The sequence below is a fragment of the Thermobia domestica genome, chromosome 13 (genome assembly GCF_964235325.1).
Source record: "Thermobia domestica chromosome 13, izTheDome1.hap1.1, whole genome shotgun sequence".
Taxonomy (NCBI): Eukaryota; Metazoa; Arthropoda; class Insecta; order Zygentoma; family Lepismatidae; genus Thermobia; species Thermobia domestica.
In genome coordinates, this window is record NC_137466.1 from 147,159,537 (window position 1) to 147,181,603 (window position 22,067).

Below are 22,067 nucleotides of genomic sequence, written 5' to 3' on the forward strand. Positions count from 1 at the left end.
TGGTGATTCACATTAGTATTGCTTTAGTGAGCCGTGCAAATCGCCGGCGATTCACATCATACCTAGGCCTACCTACTTTCTCGGGCTATGCGAATCAACAGCGATGCACACCGCTAGTGTTTATATTAGAGAAACCTATTCATTTTGCCTCAAAGTAACCCTGCAGTGTCAGAATTGGAAAAGAATCTGACAAGGTGTTCTTCTCTGATAATCAAATTCAATTGTCTACACAGTCCTCCAAAAGTACGGCATCACCGGTCCCCAAGAGTGCGCGCGTACTCTTGAAGGAAAGAAAATGCGTACTCTTAGAGGAATCACACTTATTTTACAAATCTATCGCAAGTGTGCAATAGTTTCCAGATATGATGGTATTATCTGCCTTATGCCCAAACCTGATTGTGATACCTAACATTTGATGCTAAGTTTAGAAGCAGAATATATCTGTATTCAACTACACACACTAATTAGTGGGAACTCAATTATTACACTGGAAGTATCAAAAATATATACTTACCAATAAAACATAGGGCACAGATGCTGGAAGCAGACAACTTGTGTACAACCACCTTTCACACAACGACGCTTCTGCAGGAATGCACACGAACATCGTACAGCATTGCCAGATCTGGCAAATTGTTGATCGTACTCTTAGAGGCCGCGCGCTCTTAGAGGAACTTCCCTTACATAAATATATATAAATCAAAAAAAGATTTTTTTAAATAAATGTATCAAATTTTACTTCTTGTGTTTCATTTCACAAACATAAAAATATATAAAAAAGTAAAGTTACATCATTGAAAATGTGTTAGTTAATGCTGTTGATCGTTGGAACTTCCACCAAAAATTAAGTTGTTGGGCATTTCGATATGCACAACCTGATTTTTTCTGAAGTTGTATATTTTGTTCATGAAAAGAACAATATTCATTCATAACATTTGCACATAATTCATTTAATGGTGGGCATTGTTTTGATTCAAGATCAACAACATTATCTAACAAAAATAATTTCTTAATCCAAATGGATTTCTCTGCACCTTTACAATAAAAGGTAGCATCTTGCAAACATAATTGATATACAAGGTTACGTATATGTGATACAGTATATCCGTTTTTATTATTCCAAGTTAGTCCATGTAAGTTTGATGTTAACCAATCAACTTGTTTCTGACATCCTAAAGATAATTGATTGTATTCAATCGGAGATTTTACTAAACAATGGAAATTTACTGTATCATCACATGCAATTAAACAAAATTCACGAATAATAAATTCATTATTTGAAATCTTAAAACCTTGTATGTCGATAATGTATTCATTAACACATGGTGAAATTTCATGTTTACGATTCAACAAAAACGGAATTATTTGTCCTACAAATTCCATGTTGTTTAAACATTCTCGCGTTTTTCGTATAAAGTTTATATTTGAGATTTCACTATGATGTTCTTCAAACACTTCAAACAAATCAATAAGAGTTATTTCATTGGATAAATGCTGTACAGCAAAAGTTCCAGTATCATGAAGAAGCAAACACCGGTGTTGAAGATTCAACGTGCATTGTTCACAGGAAATATTATTTAAACGTAAGTATACATTTATAGTTTTTAAAATACACAGTTCACTAATATTATTGTCACTACAAGATACACAAATATAATCACCACCACCACTAATATGAGAATACATGTTTTTTAAACACTGTCACTTCAGTTTGCATACACACACGCACAATCACTTAGCAAAGCCTTTCTTTTTGTCTTTGCTTTCAAAAATTTTAACTAATTCACTCAAAAAATTAGGGTCCTTTTCTTCAATTAAGTCAAAAAAGGTTTCATAAAAGAGTTCTTGTGTAAATATGCCGATAATATGCGTTCTCGCATATACATAAAATAAGTCCTCTACTTCAACATCCAGCAAAGATTTCAAGGCGCGATCTTCTAGTTCCTCTGGACTCAAAAACAAACAGTCATGCCCCATTTGATTAGCCAATGCTTCTGCGCATCCACCACAAATTAATATTCTATCAGTGTCCCAATTAAGAATTGCATCTATTACACAATCAGGATCCACTTTCTGACTGGAACATGTACAGTTTAAACTCCAAAATCTGGAACTGGATCGGCTTAACAGTGAAGGTGATGCAGGTGGCGTTGGCGACACCGTTGGAGATGGTGTCTCTGGTTCCTCCAATTCGCCTTCTTCATCCGAAGATGATGAATAAATTTCATCATCCGAAGATGATATATAAACTACTTCAATAGAGTCCGGGGAATCCTGCCTGTTGTCGGTCTTTAACTTCTTAGTTCCCGCAGGAGGCGATGATAATGTCTCCTCGTCGTCGAGTTCGCTAAAAACTAACTTGCGAACGGGAGCCATAGCGTAATACATAAAACACTCTCCTGAAACTCTGTATTTAAGCGTTTACGTCACAACAAAATGGCGTCCTAACAACAACAAGTTCATACAAGACTCCCTATCACGTGATCATTAAAAATCTTGGAATTTTTTTCCCATGCGTACGTGACTAATCAAGGTCAAACGACATTCCTGTCCACAATAAAAACTTTAACGTACACCTGTGTTCTTCCTCTCCCCCAAACAATATAAGCTTTTCTTAGAAATTCCAAAAACATCTATTGTTCAAGTATATGGTCAAGGTCAACGCAAATCCTGAATACAATAGAAAACTTTTAACGCACACCTGTGTTCTACCTCTTCCCCAAACAAACATAAGCTTTTCTTAGAAATTCCAAAAACATCTATTGTTCAAGTATATGGTCAAGGTCAACGCAAATCCTGAATACAATAAGAAACTTTTAACGCACACCTGTGTTCTACCTCTTCCCCAAACAATCATAAGCTTTTCTTAGAAATTCCAATACAAACTTGTACCTACGTGACTATTCAAGGTCAAACTACTTCTCTGTCACAATAAAAAATAATATAAACAAGCAATAAAATATAATAAAAAATAAAACATCTATTGTATACAAATATATCCAAGGTTAAACGCAATTCCTGTCAACAATACAAAATAATATAAACAATGTACGCTTCTCTCATCCCCACCCACTACATTCTTCAACTACTTCTCTGTCAACAAAAAAATCGTTTAAAAGATTACATGTACACAAATCTGCGATATCTATTGTTCCCACCTGCGTACATAAACCCTCAAGGATAAACTACATTCCTCTTAACAAAAGACCTATTGTCAAACCTACCCTAATTTGCATACGCGCTCTACGAAAATTATCTACTGAGGAGGAGATAAGATTTCATATCAGGTTACGTCACGCACAGTCGCACGCCTTCATTTTCATTAAAAATGGAAAAGCCAAGAGAAACAAATTTCATCTCACTTTCCTTTGTGGCAGTCGGACACAACTCATCACAGTTATCTGCAAAAAACACTTTTCAAATCGGATTATTGGGAGAGCCTCCAGTTCCAATGTTGGGGGGGGGGACATGTCTCCCCATTTCCCCGGAATTTGTGCCCGTACCTACAGCTGAGACAACTTTCCAGCATGAGGAGAGGGGCATATCCTCCTCTGGCATTTATTGCAATTTGTGCCCAAATAGCGGAAGTGGAATTAATACATATTGATAAGACTACTAAACTCACTACAGCACGAAGTTCAGTTTGAAATACTACAGAATACGATTCTTTTTTTTAAAAAAAAAAAATGGAAAAGCCAAGAGAAATCAATTTCATCTTACATTCCTTTGGGGCAGTCGGACACAAATCATGACACTTATCCGAAAAATCACTTTTTAAATCAGATTATTCGGGGGGATAGTCCCCCCCAGGTCCAAGATTGGGGGGACATGTCCCCCTCGTCCCCCCGGGATTTGCGCCAGTGTTAGTATAGGGTTTCGGCATTATTTTAGAAAAAAATATAGAATTTCGCTTATTTCTGTTAATATTATGTTATTTAGTTTAGGTATAAGGACTTGCATCAACCCATTTCTCCTGTAAATTTTGTTTTTTACGTACTTCTGGAACCCTTCTGTTAAACATGTCCCATTAAGTTAGTTAATCTATTATATTAACATGCTTACTACTCACAGATTGTGTTGAAATGTGTTCAAATACAGTCGACGAGGATTTTTCTTTACTAAAACAATTGAGAGAAACATCTGAAAAACAGTAGTTACTTGCGTATTACTCGAGCAGACGGGTTTACCAAATTTTGACACATTTCTAACAGTTTCAGGTTAGGTTAAAGCTTAGTATTTCTTTTAACAGAGAATGCATGAATGGTCTCTAACCGAGTCAGTGTAGGAGCACAGCAGGGAGGCCCGAGCGATAGCCAGGGGATCCGTCCGTAGGGAACAGGCGCGTCAGCGATTGAGGGGTATACGCATAAACGAGGATTGTGGAAGAGCACACTTGTATTATCACTCAAAATTCATTTCAATATGTTGTGCACTGACAGTTCACGAAAAATGTTTCCCATTGTATTTTACCTATAATCTATCTACTTTGGTAGAACCGTCTGCTCGAGTGAACCCGTTACTTGATCGTAGACTATTTCCCACTATTTGCACTTTTTTTGTGTGATAATAATTTGCACTTGAACAATACAAATTTAAAATGTGGGGACATTGAAATTTACATGTACAGTCTGAATAGTATTGAGGGGAAGAGTAATGTTTAAGGAATTTATGTATGAAGACAGAGAATATGTATGTCGCCCTTGAACATAGAAGCTGGGAAGGTTCTGGATCGCTGGCCCCTACACTATGTTAGTAGCTAGATTGGTTCCTTTTTGTACCAAAGCTCTACTGAATCCACATAGTATTGCTGAGCGAGCGATAGCGAGTAAAGGTAGGTGAATAGCCCCGTAGAGCACGTTGTTTTCTATATTTTACAATGCAGTGTAAAAGGTGGTCAGCATTCTAGTACCCTGCCGAACATGCCAGTAGTGAACACTTAACATAGGTTGGTTTGTGATTTTTGCACTTGTCTTCTTTGCTGCGTGTACCAACTTCGTAGCTGCTTTCTGCAGTTGAATCTACGCGCGGACCTACTAGTTTTGCCTTGCCTTTTGAACCGGATAGGTAGAAATCCGGTTCATCTTCTTGTTATGAGTAGTCGTTTTAATGACTATTGACTTCAGAGTGCAAGTTTCATAGGAATTATAAAGCTGTAAGCTCCTAGTAAGAAGGCACCAACCTAATAAGTTTAGAATGAACTAGGCGATGATTGTTGAAATAATTTTACTTTCTTAAATGTAATTATTGGGTCTTGTTTTCTAGAGAGCATAATTCGGCGGAACCTTGCTAAAGTTGGAATTAAGTTTCGCAGAAGAGGTTCAGAATTACCAACAATTAGCATGGAGAGTAATTTTTTTATTACACCACATAACCACCGAAGGAGGTTCAAATCACAGCATACGAAATGAAATGAAATTTCTTACGTATGTGACTAAAAAATTGCTGCCATATTGGAACTACTAACCTCGGTACTTACTTCATTCATGTATTGTACACGATGACACGCGCAAATCACAAATAGTCTTGTTAAAACTGTGTTTAAAGCTATTGAATAACTTATACTACACTGCGTTTCTTCATACCAACGAAATGAAAACCAGGTAAATTACTGTTTTACCTGTAAATTTTGGTAATTTATCCGAATTCTGGACCCTTTCTGCAAACACTTGACCCATAAAAATCTTCCGTGACGTCAGTAGTTATAGTAGTAGGTTGGCGTAAAGTTTCCTAGACGGCATGCTCCAAATTATATGAATAATGACTGCTATTATTAAACAGAACAGAACTACCTTGACCTATTACTACTATCAATAAAACTGTTGGCTGGTTGCGATCTGTGGATTTTCTTTTCAACACAAATAGGTCTTGCCAATAGGTTTTCATGAAGAGTTAATTAGTTCAATAATACCGGCAATTCCACTAGTACCAGCATTTTTCTTCTCTCTTCTTTTATTCCACGAACTATGTATCAATCATGATTTTTTTTTTTTTTTTTTTTTTGTCAGCCGCACAAGGAACAGACCCCTGTATACTGAGCGTGAAAACAGACGTGCTTTACAGTAATCTGTTATATTTTATTATTGAAATATCTTCTGAAGATAGTTTTCATGGCTTCACTTTCAGTTTATTTTATACTTAATTTATTCATATTTTTATATTTTTTAAGGAGGAAAGACCGAGAGCCAAACAATTTCTCAAGGCTTTGCAGTTGCCATTTCAAGGATGGAATGAAAGAGAATGGTCCTACTATATTTGAAAGAAATTTAAGCAAATACTTCAATTTCACAGATCCTGAACGGACTTCAATTAGGTATGAGTGAAGTGTTTTGTTTTATTATATTAACAAATGAATTTTTTTGCGTATATATGTGGATGAGAATTGTAGTGATTACGGGTGGGGATGATAGAAGGAAAATTGTGATATGGATAATTTCCTTACTTTACAATATTAAAGGGTTCACCTCCGGTGTTTGGGGCCCTGGTTCGATCCCAGCTCGTGCTGTGTGGACTTTGTGGTGGACAAACACCGTACTCGTGGGTTCTCCCGTTTCCTCCCACTTTCTTCATTCCACCATTTCATTCATTTCTCATCATCAGCGTTTCCTTTAGCCTAAACGGCATAGCCATGGGCGTAGAACTTAAAGATTTCATTTTACAATATTAAAGGATAGCGTTAAACTACTTTATACAAGTGTATAAACTTAGACCTTTGCTAAATGCCATGTAGTAGTAGTTTTAGTACTATATAGATTATAGGCAAGGTCTACCAGTCTGGAAAACCTAGAAAAGTCAGGAAATTGGCAAAGTTTGGGAAGTCAGGGAAATATTAGGTAATTTTCAGTGTTGGCAAAAACCATGGTTTTTATTAAGAAAAACAAAAAACCCGGTTTTTTTGGTTTAAATAATTTGCTCTATATATTTATATCGCATATGGACAGAAATAAGTTAGCTTCGCTTTGGTGTCAGTATGCAACAATCGGGTTGTGTTGGAAAGGGTCTCATAACCTTAAAGCGGAATCCAAACCGCTTCTCATCCTACATCCGAGAGAAATTGTCCTTCATTTGAACTCGAAACCGGGACTAATTGGCCACAAATGCGATAAGTCTGCCGACTCACTCCCGAAAGAATCCTGATAAAAAATACGTCGTACTGATCTTTACATATTTGTTAATATGTCATTTCAGAAGGAGAAAAAGATGAACATTTGCACAAGTGAAGCCATTATACAGAATTATGTATGGACAATTTCAAAATACTGCAGAAAACAGAAGAACTAATTTAGTCCAAGTTAGTTCACTACGACTTTTATTAGTCCAAGTTAAAGAAATATAAGGGCTTAATTTGCATGTCAGTAAAAAAAGTGAATAAAGATAAGAATTATTTAAGTCCACTTTGGCTCTGAACCATTTATACATAAATATATACCAAAGATACTTCTGATATCAATAAATGCCTCTCGTGGGGTTTGTATGACACCTCCCCCCCGAAAAAGGTAGAGCATTTCGATGTATTTCATCAAAAGTAAACATTAATAAAACGTAACAATATTTAGAATTTTTCTTGGATAGCAATTGCGTAACAATAATAACAAACTATAAAAAAATCACAAAGGAAACATTCATAAACTTATATATATATATATATATATAAAAAAGTTGCTTTTGTAGTATAATATCTTTGAGTAATGAATGGGGAATTTATGTCTGAATATAATACGAATAATATACGGGAGTGAAACGTGATAACCCACAAATGTGTGTTCATCAAGATTTTACGAACATTTTTCGTTTTTTGGTTTAAACCAGTTGGTTCTTTTTGAAAAAGCAGCTGGTTTAAACCAGCCAACCCTGGTAATTTTATAGGCATTTTGGACATTTAAGTGTTAGATTAAATTTATATAGCAAAATGGTGAATTTCTGCAGCAAAGAATAATTAAAACGAGAACACCTAGATCATAGAATATACAATCACTTAGCAAATCTCGTAGGAAAGTAGGTCACTGATTCGCAGCGGACACCACTTGTGTTTCACTGCTGCAGGGATCCGAGACGGTTTCAGTTGTGTGGTATGAAGTTGTGGGCAGTAGCGGCGCTAGGCTTGTAATAGTAGGGGGCAAGAGGGGAGCCAAGAAAAATTTTGGGGAAGCGAAACATCCACACTCGTTTTGCTTTGAATATTATTATCGATTGTACATATTATTCGTGGGATGGCATCTGAACGGAGCGTGATGGTAGATGGCCGATCCATATAACATTCGATTTCGCAGATTGTGTAGGAATTCTGCTTCCCTCGTGTAACCGTATCCAGAGTGTACCGAGAATGGTTGCATAAAGGCGTCACAGGCCACAACAAACACCATACTGGGCGTCCAAACGCTTTCAATAACTGAGGCCGGCGACACGAGGGACGTATGGTCAACCGAGACAGGAGACCAACAGACGACGGAGACGTTACGGTCCAGAGCAATTGGGTATCAGTCATGATATGGGGCGCATTTTTCTGGCATGGAATGGGCCCTCTTGTCGTTCTGGAAGATTCGTTGATTGTTCCGCAATGTCGTCAGCTACTCAAAGACTATCTTTACCCGTTTATTGCCTTTCAACATCTCGACCACATTGTGGTCTTTCAAGAACACACTACGTTGCTCTAATGTTGGCCCTGAATGTTTCGAGAAGCACGCATTGGTGGTCCGACGAATAAACTGGCCACTTCGGATATTAACTTTATACAGCATATCTGGGATGCCGTTGAACTATAAATCTGTGAATTGGATCTTTGACCCATAGTCAATTCGCAATTAACTGCCCCTCGGCAGACTGCATGGGTCCACTGCCCGGAAGTATATCAGGAACTTGCAGACTAATTTCTACGTCTATAATTATGCTTGGCAGGGTGAAAGGGTCCCGACCATATATTAGGTGGGATCCCATAAATATTGCTAAGTCAGTGTAAATGGTCTCACTCATTATGGTCGGATGAGTTTACGTTCACCTTATTTCAAATCACGGGTTTGTTTATTAATGGTGAATACCCTAAGAAGCGTGTAATCCACAATGATCCGACTAACCTTAAAACACGGTGGCAGCTCCGTGACGCTGTAGGCAGATATAGTGTGATTTTCAGTCATTAACGGCTCATATTACATGATCGCGGATTTACTAGCGTCATGCTCAGGGGACGCCAAAACGAGCCTTATAAATTAAATTTCATAACGTGTTTTCTACTGACTATTTTTGGTTTGTATACTTGTAAAGTAGCGTCAGTTACATCAACTTTTTTCATTCCACCATGGAAGAAGAGTTTCATAGCACTAGAAGAGCTGTAACGACGGTGGAGATATGGCATATAAAAGAAAGAGTGGAGAGGGAATTGGTATTGTTTATAGCGGGTCATGTTCTTTGTGAACTTTTTTCAGGCAATGAATGTTATGGATTTTATATATGTTACTCTTTTAAAGTGATAGTGGAGGGGGAACATTGTATACAGCACTTACTTTTGATTTCCTAGAAACGACACCACCGCGCTAAACTATGGACTTCAATTACTAGTATTACTACTACAACCTTCATAAAAAGGGTTGTTTATATTGATGTGCGTAAAACACGTTTAACATATGTGAATTGTATTTATTGATATTTCAAGTTATTAGAATAAATTGTTCCATAGTCGGATATATGATAGAATGACTCCTGATGTTATTCATATAACAATACAATTTACCATAGCAGTAATCATGTCACTATTAGTAGTATTCAATAAATGCTATTCGATATTGTTTTGTTTATACATATCGGTGCTTAAATAATAATAATAAACACAATGTAATTGATACCATATGTATATTTTTCAAGTACTAAATATATCTATATCATGTATTTGAGTATTAATTTTTATTTTTGAAAAATGTGTTTAAAATATTAAAATCATGTAATAAAATGTAAAATGTAGGCTAGGACTGGGGGGGGGGGGCACCAAGAAGTCACTCTGCCCGGGTGATAATTTTCCCTTGGTCCAACTTGTTCATGCTAAAGCGCTATAGTTTATTATCAGCGGACTTGTCCGTGCAATCCAGTCCCATATGTCCCAACTTAATCACAGCCTTGATTTTTTATCTCCATTGATTTATTGTGTATAACTTGTTTTAAAAACTACATGGTACTTTCAAATTTTGCTAATCCTAAGTTTTGAAATTATTTATAGGAGAAAAGTACGCGCTGGGTCAACAGAGCGAAATAATGAATCTGCAACTAGTGCTGAAGAGGAACCTGTCGTCCTACAAGTTGCTGAAGTAGAAGTAGAAGCCAAAGACAATATGGTTGACATTCTAGAGAACGAAGTGAAGAGTTTGAAGGCACAAGTGGCAGAGCAGCAATCTCGAATAGACTTCCTTGGACTACATGGGACTGTTTCTGTTCCAATACTGGAAAGAATGAGCGTTAAAGCACTTCATTCGGACACAGATATGTTTAATTATTACACAGGTCTGCCTGATAGTTCAATATTTGATTGTTTATTGAAATGGTGTTTACTCAAAGAAATACACTGTTATGATGGTTGGGCTGTTGAATCAATTCCCCAGGACGATCAGCTGTTGTTAACGCTGATGAAATTGAGGCTAAACTTAGATTACAAGGACCTCGCATTCCGTTTCGGAATTTCTCCAACAGCAACACGAAATATTTTTCTCACTTGGTTGCATCTGCTTCACGAGGTGTTATTTCGCCCTATAATGAACGTTTTACCTTCTTTAAAAAAATGTCAAACAGTAATGTCAAATTACTTTGCTCAATTTTCAAACTGCAGGGTAATAGTAGATTGCACGGAGGTTAAATGTTCAGTTCCTCGATCAAGTATGGTTGAACAGCGCCAGACATATTCTCACTACAAAGGTTTTAATACCTTCAAGGGACTGATTGGGGTTGCACCGAATGGTGTTATCACTTTCGTTAGTGACTTGTACCCAGGTTCAACGTCAGACAAAGAGATTTTTCGAGACTGTGGCATAGCAAGACAGTTGAATCCGGAGATCTTGTGCTAGCAGACAAAGGTTTTTTAATACAGGATTGTGTGCCTCCAGGCGTTATGGTCAATGTGCCACCCTTTTTATTGAACAATCAATTTACACCGGAACAAGTAAAGCTTACAACTAGAATTGCGCGAGCACGGATTCATGTCGAACGAGCTATTGGTCGCATGAAAGCTTTTAATATAATGGATAACTTTCCAGTAAATATGAGAAGTTACGCAACGACTGCATTCCAGGTGTGTGGCGCTCTAGTAAATCTACAAAATCCACTCCTAGAAGACATGGTGACAAAAGATGATAGTGATACTGTGGTTCCTAGTGGGAGTAAATAGCGCGTTTCGTTTGGGATTGTTTCAAATATATATCAGTTGAGAATATATTACAGTACAATACCCAATCTATGAATATTTAATATTTTGCTTACTTTTATTATGTTCTTGTGTTGAGGATGAAAGTTCATTCCCTAAAAAAAAGCAAATGTAATGTAATTTAAAAGCCCCCTAGTTTTTTAAGAGTTTGATGGTAATATTGTTTCATAGCTGTTTGTATTTAGCATAATGTTGTATATTTTTTTTAAATAATTTTCTTGTCATATTTACAAATCTTTTTTTTTTTTTTTTTTTTTAAATAAATGTCAAGCATATTTGTGTACAGTATGAGAGTGATAAGAGTTTGTTGTAGTTCTTAAGAAAATTTGAGTTCCTTTAATATTTATACTTATTATTCAATATGTAAAATAGAAACAAAAATAAACTTTATACTGTAAGCCTGGTGTTTCAAGTCTCCATTTTAATTATATTCAGTAACTAGCAGCTAGATTTAGGTTAATCCCGTTTTTCTTACTTGTTTCTCACATTCGCTGATGTTACTTTTGGGTGTGTGTGTGGGGGGGGGGGATCTTCTGTACTACATACATTATGAATTGTTATTTTGTTTTGCTCACGGAGTTGTATGTCTGTAATTTGCGTAAATCTTTTTCCTTTATTTTTTTTTTTTCCATCTACCAATATGATAAGCACTTAACGCTACAAGTTTTTTTGATTGTGTGTGTACCCCACTCTACCTTTTGTAACAAAGTCGGTAATAGTTCTTCCCCGAAACTTTGAGGTTTGCTTACATTGTAAGTTAATATGATTTTTTTTTTTTGTTCCTTCCGTTTTCTCACAACAATGTACCGAGGCCCAGTGATGGAGCGTTCCTCTCTGGTGCGTGGGGTTCCTGGTTCGGTCCCATCTCACAAAGTGGGTTTTTTGATGGACAAACACCATGTAGACGGGTTTTCTTGGGGTTCTCGCATTTCTCCTCACTTTCTTCATTCCGCCGTTTCGTAGATCGTCATCACTGTCTTCTTTAACCTCTCCGCCATAGCTGCGGGACTTAGAACCCATCTATTTCATTTCATTTACCAAGCTATCTCGTTGTCTTATATAAAGTCGTAGATATGTATTCCCTATGCAGTCTCAACTATAATTGACCCAGTCTCCACTAAGTGAACTTTGTGGTGGACAAACACCGTGTGTGGGGGTTTCCTCGGGGTTCTCCCGTTTTCTCCCACTCTTCATTCCACCATTTCGTTACTCATCATCACCGTCTCCTTTAGCCTAACCGGCATCAGCGTGGGACGTAAAACTCGAAGATTTCACTTTTTCAACAATGAGTCATATGTCATATTTTGTAATCCCGTGGGTCGTCTCAAGGTTTCGAGGCATTAAGTTCACTTTTATCCAAATAGAAACCGTCGGCAACCAACCTGATCAGAGCCGTAGCTAGGAGGAGGGGGAAGCGAGCGGTACGGTTTCCCCGGGTGCTGATAGCTAGAGGGCGCCGAACGAGCAAGAAGAAAGGAAAAGCTGTCAGTGCCCGGGACAACCGTCCCGCTCGCTTCCCCCTCCTCCTAGCTACGGATCTGATCAGATTGGTTGCCGCGGGAGCTCATGTGGTTCGGATTCCACGTTAATCAGTAGGTCCACGTCTTATATAGCTTCGCTGTTAAACTCCAGATCAAATCAAAGAAAGTTAAAGTATTGGAAATGAGTAAACGACACGTCGCCCCCAAAAAGTATTGGCGTCCTATAATCTTTCGGTTTGCAAAGAAATAGATTTCTTAAAAATTTTCTCACTCGCAACTCAAATATTCCAATAAGTCATAAGTTTTTAATATTACTGAAAGATAGTTATTATAGACCCTATATGATTTGATTTCAGTTTAGCGTCTCTCAGCAGCAAGGTTATATGAGATGTGGACCTGCAGCTGAAGGTGGGGTCCGAACCGCGTGAGCTCCCACCGGGAATCTAACCCGGGTCTCCTACCCAAAGGCGCGTACGCTAGCCCCTTGGCCACAAGGGAGCTCTCTCTATGATTGGTTAATGACAGTGATATACATGGTGCCGAGTAGTGTCCGTATAGTGTACGTAGTAGCGTTTTGAAAATCAGAAACGGCCCAAGTCTGAAGTAAGTGTTCAGAGTTTTGATGGTGATGAGTTTGTCACGCTTTTCTACCCAACGGTAAGAATGAAGATATGGAATTGAGAGGAGTAAAAAGACACACATAAGCATGTGTTTGTGCGGAAATATTACAAATTAAGGTAAACAAGGGTAATAATAATATTTTAGAAATGGAAGCTGCTGTGGAATAAGGGCTTAACTAATGAGAACTTAACCCAACGGTTTATAAAACTGATCGCTACCAGGTTTCTGAGCATACGTATCTAGTGTGATATTTTTATCTATCTACATGCAAAACACACACACACACACAATATAATGTGTGTCAGTGTATTTTAATATGTGAATTAATAATAAGTAACTTTAAATTCAGAACTTTAGTTCCTTAACAGATTAAGTAATTAATGTGATTTCAAAGATATGTACTAGCCAAACTATATTTTGGATTTGAAATACAGACATATTCTTCACCTCCATCGAACAATATTGAGAAATTCGCAAAAGCTCCTTCTGAATTTCCGTTACATTTCACAGAGTATATTTGACCATAAAAGAATCGAAATTAAAATGATATTTGGGTGTAACATACAGAATAAAATTACAAAAGTTTACAATTATTACTGGGAATTAATGCTGATACCCATTTCGAACATTTTAGTAGGACATAGTTTCTAATGTATCGAAATTTCATTTCTCGATAGTATTAAACATTGTAAATAGTTGAAGACTTCCATAGCTGTTCTCCACGTGGAGTTGTATACAACAAAAGGCAATATCGTCAAGTTTAACAAAAAGTCTAAAATAAGCCCCTATAATAACTTTTTTTTTTTTTTTTTTTTTTTTTTTTAAGTAATAATCTCTTTTGCCTTTGGTCTGTCCAAGCATCTCAAAGTTCAGTATAGCATAAAAACATAAGATGCTTCTCTCATTGTATATTTTACTTTAGTATAAAACATTGTGCAGGGTTGGCTGGTTTAAACCATAGTTTATAAGTTTATGAATGTTTCTTTTGTAATTTTTTTATAGTTTGTTATTGTTATTCAATTGCGATCACCGAAAAATTCTAAATATTGTTTCGTTTTAATAATGTTTAGTATTGATAAGACAACGAAATACAGTACTTTTTTTTCTTTCTTTCTTTAATCAGCTGGTTTAAACCAGCCAACCCTGAAGGTTGGACTGGAATTTCTGATTCTGGTTTCTATTTGCAAAATATTTGTGTCAACCATGCTAAGTTGTGTTTTACTACATTTTATATATTTGCCATATGGCTACTAATGTATGTCATTTTAACGCTTATTCACGAAAATATAACGGATTGCGCCCAACCAAATAGGAAATACGAGATACGGAGTTGAAAACTTCAATCACTCATACATATATACACTAATGGCAACTAACAGATACACACACACAAATAACTAAACTTGATATATAGAGAGGGGCAGCGGTGGTTCAGTGGTAGAGCGTTCACCTCTGGTGCTTGAGGTCCCGGGTTCAAACCCTGCTCCCGCCAAGTGAACTTCGTGGTGGACAAACACAGTGTGCGTGGGCTTTCTCGGGGTTCTCCCGTTTCCTCCCAATTATTCATTCCACCATTTCATTCATCTCTCATCATCACCGTCTCCTTTAGTCTAACCGGCATAACCGTGGGACGTACAACTCAAAAATTTCATTTCATTTGATATATAGAGAGGTCAATTATTTACATAGTAGTTGATCGGGTGTCGACAACGTTACTGATATCCTGCAGCGAATTTGGCAAGTATTTGGAATTCTCAGACCATTTATTTATGAAATATAAACGTAAATTAATAAACATTAAAAACGAATAACTATGAAGCTAAGAGTAAGTGATTTTATTGTTTTATAATAAGTAATTACAACAAAGAAATATACAGTTGATGAAGTCAGAACCCTCTAACCATATGTTCTCTTGCCTTACTTAGGCTTAAAAACCAATATACAACGTAAGAATCAGAATAAAGAGAAAGAATAATAACTAAAGATACATACTCATAAATACACTTCATAAGTACTATACACATGTAAATACCCAAAACACTATGTCATAATAATCCTACATCACATACAGGACAACCGTAAACTAATAGGTTGTCGCTAAACTCTAAATCAAACGTACAATCCCTGCTAACCAAGTAAATAAGGAACAAATACTTCCTTGAAAAATTGATCAATCATTCTTATGCAATGTTTGTAAGTATTGTCCTTATATATTGGAAAAATTAACAGTTCAGTTGGTGTCCACACCACAAAGTCACATTGCTACTTTTGTGTAATATATAAAGTCCCTTGTACCTGATGATAATACATAAATCCTTGTTCACTTTGAAGATTCAACTCCACACCATGGGAAGACTTTTTCAAAAAAAAAGTCTTTCTTTTCCATTGCTTCCTCTAAAGTGGATTGGTTTTTCACCACCGAAAATGGACACTTTACTTCTACTATTTTGACCTCTCCCACTAATCCATCCGGAGAACAACCGAGGTATCCACAAGTATCTAGTATTAATCCACTCTTTTGTACCGATACATTCATGATCACTTCATATTCAAGAAGAGCATCCTTTTCATGGTTCAGTCCCCACTGTACTGCTTTAACACCAGCCACATTGTAAGTACCCAGTAACATTTTAAAAAACGATGGAGGATATCGTCCACTAGCACTGTGTTTGATGATAAGTCCAAATTTACTGGACGTTAACCTCATCTTTCGGTACTTGTGCCACAGTGGACTGGCAGATTGTCCTACGGTTGCCGTTGCAATTTTTTGGACTTCTTCAGGACTTATTTGAAGTGCAGTTACCACGTATTCTATTTTATCCGTGGCCTCGAGGCATTCCTTAGAAAAAAGGACGTCTTCGACGGACTTAGTGCTGATTTCTTCGGACTTGCACAAAGCTTCTGGTTGCAACAACCACATTAATCCAGAAAATCTTCCAATTGACGTTAAGTCCGAACGCATGCTGTCCAATTCTCTGAAATTTACTGGTGTCCTCCGTGCACGAAATTCCTTGGGTTGAGGATACATTTTTTGGATCTTCCTAATCTATAAAAGAAGAATGAAAATTACCAACTTACTTTGTAAAGAAAATCATAATAAAGAAAACAACATTGACCATTTTAAATATATTTACATTAACAAGCATATTTCAATTCTGGATTTAATTAATGATGAAAATCATACTTAATCCTCTACTGCAAATGCGTAGCAGGAGTCGAAACGCAAAATAAGCATATTTCTCCCAAGCAGTGGCGTAGCAGCTGCCCCCGCAACCCCCGCAGTGCGGGGGGCCCCGAAGTCTTGCGATGAATAAAGTTTTAAAGAAGTAGAACTTCCACCTTACTTGTGTCGGCTTTACAAGTGGGGCCCCTTCTCTATACTTTGCGGGGGGGCCCGCAAAAGTGTGCTACGCCACTGCTCCCAAGAAATCTTTTCTTTTCTAAAAAACAATTCAAGTTATATTTTATTCCGAATACAACATGCCAAATCATGGAAATAATAATAATAATAATAAAAACAGTTTACAACACTTGCATTACCCGTTTTTGAACCAGTACTTTCATTCGCAGGAGTGGCGCAAAAATAACTTAAGTCTTTAGAAGGGTTAAGGTACAAACTGCAAGTACCCTGTAGGCTCCAAGACGCTGCCCACTTAAGGGGTTAGTATATCCTAGAGCACACACACAAAAAAAGCAATACTATAATCCTGACATCTTTGACCTCTTATTTCAACGCAAACATTGTCATAGGACGTTGAGTTGATTTTAACGTCTCTTTAAGCAGCGAGGCTATATGAGATGTGGACATACTGATATACGTGGAATCCGAACCACATGTGCTAACACCAGGAATCAACTCGGGTCTCCCACGTCAGTGTCAAAGGACGTAAAATTAATGTAGGCGAAAAGGAAGTTCCACCCAATCAGGATTCTATTGGTTCATTGAGTTTTGGCGTCTCAAGATAGTAAGAAAAATTTACCCCATTTTAAAAAGTTATTGTAGTACCTAATACTCATCATCAACATACTTTTCATACCAAAAGGACAAATGTCAAACTGATCTGAATGAAGTTGCCAGACGAAGCCTTTCTTTGATGAAGATAGCATTTCTCCCTAAAAGCCCAGTTTCAGGAAACTACAGTGATTTCTTTTCTCTCTTAAACATCTTATATATATATAGGAATAAATGGAACAAGTGAGAAATGTGATAGTTGCAGCAATCAGAATTCCTGTTTATAATTAGTATATATATCAAGCAGTTTTAGAACTCGTGTAAAAAGTATGGTAACAAATTTTAATTATTTTAAATAGAATAATGTTCTTCGTTAGGATAAAACGGATAATAAATTACGGCACTGTTTATCAAAAAATATATATATTTGTGAGACACCTAGTATTTTTCTTTTAGCTGTTAACGTCTCTTCATTATGTACCGTGGTTAAGGGAGACTGCGATGATAATGAATGAAGTGGTGGAATTAAAAAAAAAAAAAAAAAAAAAGAGAGAGAGAGAGAGGTGAGAATCCTGAGAAGACCCACATACTTGGTATTTGCCTGTTTTACTTGGCGCGAGCTGGAATCGAACCAGGAATGAATCGCTCTATCATAGAGCCACTGTGGTACGGTGTGTGTCGTGTATGGGAATGGTGCCTTCAGTGTGTGTTTGATCCCCAATGACTTATCTGTTTTTACCCACGTTATGAGACAATGTGAGTATCGAACTGTGGTCTAGAAAGCCAGAAATCAAGAAGATGGAAGCCGATATAATGACTAGACATAAGTTAACTGAAGGCCGTATGCTGTTTAAGGTCTGTAGTGAGCAGTAATGTGAGAATGTTGATAAATATTTTTCTTTCGATTATAGTGTTTTGGTAATATAAGGAAAGCATACCGTCCTGGAGCTGAAGCTAAAGCTACTGAAGCACAGTAAGTGCTGAAGTAATTGACATGCTTTAGCATATGAATGGAAATCTAATCAAATAGTAAAAAGAATTGTTTTGTCAAACAATATCTAGAACGTTGGAAGAAATTTTGTTGTCAGAAAACGTGAGACGTTTCGATTAACACATGGATTTGGAAATTAAGTACATCTGTATAGTTTATAGTATTACCTCTTTGGCTGGCCTCTTCCTTTTCCATTCGCAAGTTCTGTCCGTCTGGGAAATGTTATTAATGGCGTACAGTAACACTGCAACCATGTGATGACATACAACTTGACCACGTGGACATTCGCATAATTTCTCTAAAATTTTATCTCCATCAGTAGAGACACGAATCTGTAATAATAAAAAATGAAAATTACGTTGCAAACATACATAAAACAATTTTATAAGCACAACAGTGAACACTACTTAAAGTGATTTATAGTTCAGAAGATAATATGCTATTTCACGGAAGGTTAAATTTCATTACAGACTTCCATTAAGGAAAAAAAAAAAAAGTTGATTACGATTTGTTTCCTTTTTTCGAAGCTTACACTTACACTCAAATGTTTCTATATTATTATTTTTTAAAAATTATGTTTTTCTAGTGATTCAGCAGGTAGCTGTCTTCAGACCTTAACCCGTAACCTTAATAATAGCATTACATTTAAAATAGAAAATTACTCACACGCCACATTAAATGAATGAAATAGCCAAAATACTACAACCGCACGCTAAGTAGGTGATGCTGAGCCACCACTGATCTTGTTCGAACTAATGTACCGGTTTTAAACATATAGATCTATGCCATTTTGTACAAAACGTATATATACATATAATATATATTAAAGAGAAACAGTAACAAAGCCACACTGTACAACAAGCGATATAATGATTAATTATTTATGGGTGAACAGATATATCAAAGTGGAGGACACTTTCTCTCCTTGCACATTTTGCCAGAAAGAAATTAAAATACACATTTTTACCATAAGCTCCCTTGCTCTGTCTTTTCTGTTTGTGGCAATTTAAGGCTAATTTCGTTAACTGCTTAATAAATATTAATACTCGGAACACTGTAATATCGTTTCTTAGTAAACTGATAACTGAATCACACGTTTAAAGACAGTGCATCATTGAACAGTGCCTGCCCCAACATGGAGTGTGATATTCGCATGCCTCCGCTCTTTCCGAGCCTCACCAGGGCAAGTTCGATGACAATTTTACCTTTCTGGTAACATATGTGTGTAAAAATTTGAAACCCTTGATAAAATTGAAATTCGCAGGTAATGGATGATTTTAAAATTGGCAAATCGGTGTTACGCATATATGTAAGACGACCGCACTTAAGCAAGCACAACCTAACCTAACCGTACCTCACAGCATATGAATATTGGTACAGGCAATATTGGAAAATCTAAACTGGACTTGTTAGTTTGTGTTAAATTATAGTTGTTACATCCTATCAATGTACGCTAAGTGCGCATGAAAAATACGGGATTTTTTTTCTGAAGATTTACGTCTAAAATCTGCTAATCTACGAAAATCGTTCTGTGTAAGTAATTTATTTAAGTAGAAAAAGAACACAGAAAACAGCGTTAAACAACTGTCATGGTTACTAAGAAATTAAAATGCAAATCTCCTTGTAGTAATCAGTAGCCCAGGTAGGTGTATGCCTTTCATACCTGTCTTTCTTTACACGCATACCCAACTTCGCTGATCCGCCTGCTCCTACAGATAAATCCTGATGGGCGCTGTCACCGTCGCATTTACGCTAGAGTAAATGTGAGGGTGCATATTCCTTAGTTACGCAGATGGCGCGTGGAGTGGTGAGGTGGTATCCAATATTATTTTTAAATGAGAATCAAGGTTTAAATATTTGCTATATATTTTATAAAAATATTTATGAGTACGGATACAGACTGTGCAGGTATACTAAGGTAGATGGGATACTTATCATGACATCCAGCTGTCCATTGCACTTCACAAAAAAATAACTGAGTCTATAGTTCTCGTTGCACTCCGTTTCACTCGATGCACTTCAGCTTCCCAGCCTGATGTCCGGTGCCCCCTCGGTACTGGTCCCGACCCTTCCGCTGCTGCCACTCTTGATGTTCTCTCTTCGGGTCCCACGTGAAGAAGAAGGCTCTCTTCACTCTGATGTATAGTCCCCTTGGCCGGATCCTGCGCTGCCACCTGGCGAGAAAACTGGGAACCATCCAGAGACGTTCCAGAAGCCTGAGACGATGTGGTGGCGCTGACTACCACATGTGGTGCTCCGGTGAGACTTTTGGTGACGAACTCACGAAGGCAGGGAATTCCAGCTGAAATGCGCATGAAAGTAAACAAGGATTAGAAATATAACGCCTAATGGTGCTGTAACACATAGCGAGATCATGTTATGCTCTTGATTAATTTTGATGCGTGCTTTTTTTTCTTTCTTTCTTTAACCCAAGGTCTGAGAAGCACTTGCACATTCACAATAAGTCCAGTTCATCAGCAACTGAAGAACAATGAAATACAGAACCACACAATATATATATATACTTGATGGTAATTTCAGTTCGATGTTAATTTTAGTTTGAAGAGGCAGTCCAATGAAGCATGTTGGGACTGGTTAATAAACAGCATTTCTATTCACATAATATATACACTTAATAATAATTCCAGTTCAAAATAATAGTGAAGGCTTCAAAACTTATTAATATACAGTACTTTCATCCACCCACAGTATACACTGTAAAAGATAATTCCAGTCCAACTAGGCAATTCAGGGAAGCGTTCCTGAACTGGTTATTACACAGTACTTCTATTTACACAGAATATGCACTTAGGAAGGGCACTTTTTAGTTCAAAGAGGCACTTGTGTTTTAACAAAAACAACTACGTTCCTTTTTTTTTTTTTAATCACATCTCTGCACGGGGGTTATTACACAGTACTTCTATTTACACAGAATATGCACTTAGGAAGGGCACTTCTAGTTCAAAGAGGCACTTGTGTGTTTTAATAAAAACAACTACTTTTTTTTATCACATCTCTGCTCGGGAAGCTGGATGTTTGGGGAAATCTAGGGTGTAGGAGAACAGGAAGGCGCGTCTGTTCTGGATCATTCTGGATCGTAAGTTTCTCTTTTAATTTACAGGCATCATCGTCGTTGAGATGACGGAGAGCAATTTTGTACCAAGTTTCCTTTGTTTGCGGAGTTGGCAGCCACAATTTTAAATTTTCAATGGAATGAACCCCAATCGATTTACCGGATAGAGAATCCCGAAGTTCAAATACCTTCTGCCCTACCGGTCTAGTGCAAATATATGGTCCCCGGTACAAATCAACAAACTTTGAGATCCGTTTGTCAACCGAGTTACTAATGGGGTGTTGTTTCAAGAACACTAAATCGTGAGTCTGTATCGAACGCCTTTTGCTTTCGCCTTCGTTGATTTTATCATTTCTGCGTTTCAATAAGTTCTTTCTACGCAGGTCTGCCATTACAAGTTTTTTCTTCCAATCCTGCAACTCGTCTTCCCCCGTTTTATCGGTCAAATGTACAGCAAATTGCTTTTCTATACTACTGGCGGGATCAATGTTAAGATGTAGTTCAATCGGTGAAAGACCTAATGAAGCAGAAATTGAGTGATTGAGTAATCTAAC

General features: G+C 37.0%; 2 protein-coding genes across 3 annotated transcripts in view; one reads left to right on the forward strand and one right to left on the reverse strand.

Annotated features, from left to right (window-relative positions):
• LOC145668626 (uncharacterized) overlaps nucleotides 1-11,793 on the forward strand; it is an 87,288-nt gene extending 75,495 nt beyond the window's left edge. The window contains 3 exon segments of the mRNA XM_081736668.1: nucleotides 6,167-6,310; nucleotides 10,202-11,016; nucleotides 11,019-11,793. Coding sequence (XP_081592794.1) covers nucleotides 6,167-6,310; nucleotides 10,202-11,016; nucleotides 11,019-11,359 — 1,300 coding nt within the window. The 3' untranslated portion in view covers nucleotides 11,360-11,793.
• Nucleotides 11,794-13,918: 2,125 nt separating this feature from the next.
• LOC145668627 (uncharacterized) overlaps nucleotides 13,919-22,067 on the reverse strand; it is a 120,164-nt gene continuing 112,015 nt past the window's right edge. For both annotated transcript variants that reach the window (XM_081736670.1, XM_081736669.1), the window contains exons 2-3: nucleotides 18,608-18,772; nucleotides 13,919-16,543 (exon numbers count right to left, since the gene is read on the reverse strand). In XM_081736670.1, coding sequence (XP_081592796.1) covers nucleotides 15,818-16,543; nucleotides 18,608-18,694 — 813 coding nt within the window. In that variant the 5' untranslated portion in view covers nucleotides 18,695-18,772 and the 3' untranslated portion in view covers nucleotides 13,919-15,817. The remainder of the gene's footprint in view (nucleotides 16,544-18,607; nucleotides 18,773-22,067) is intronic.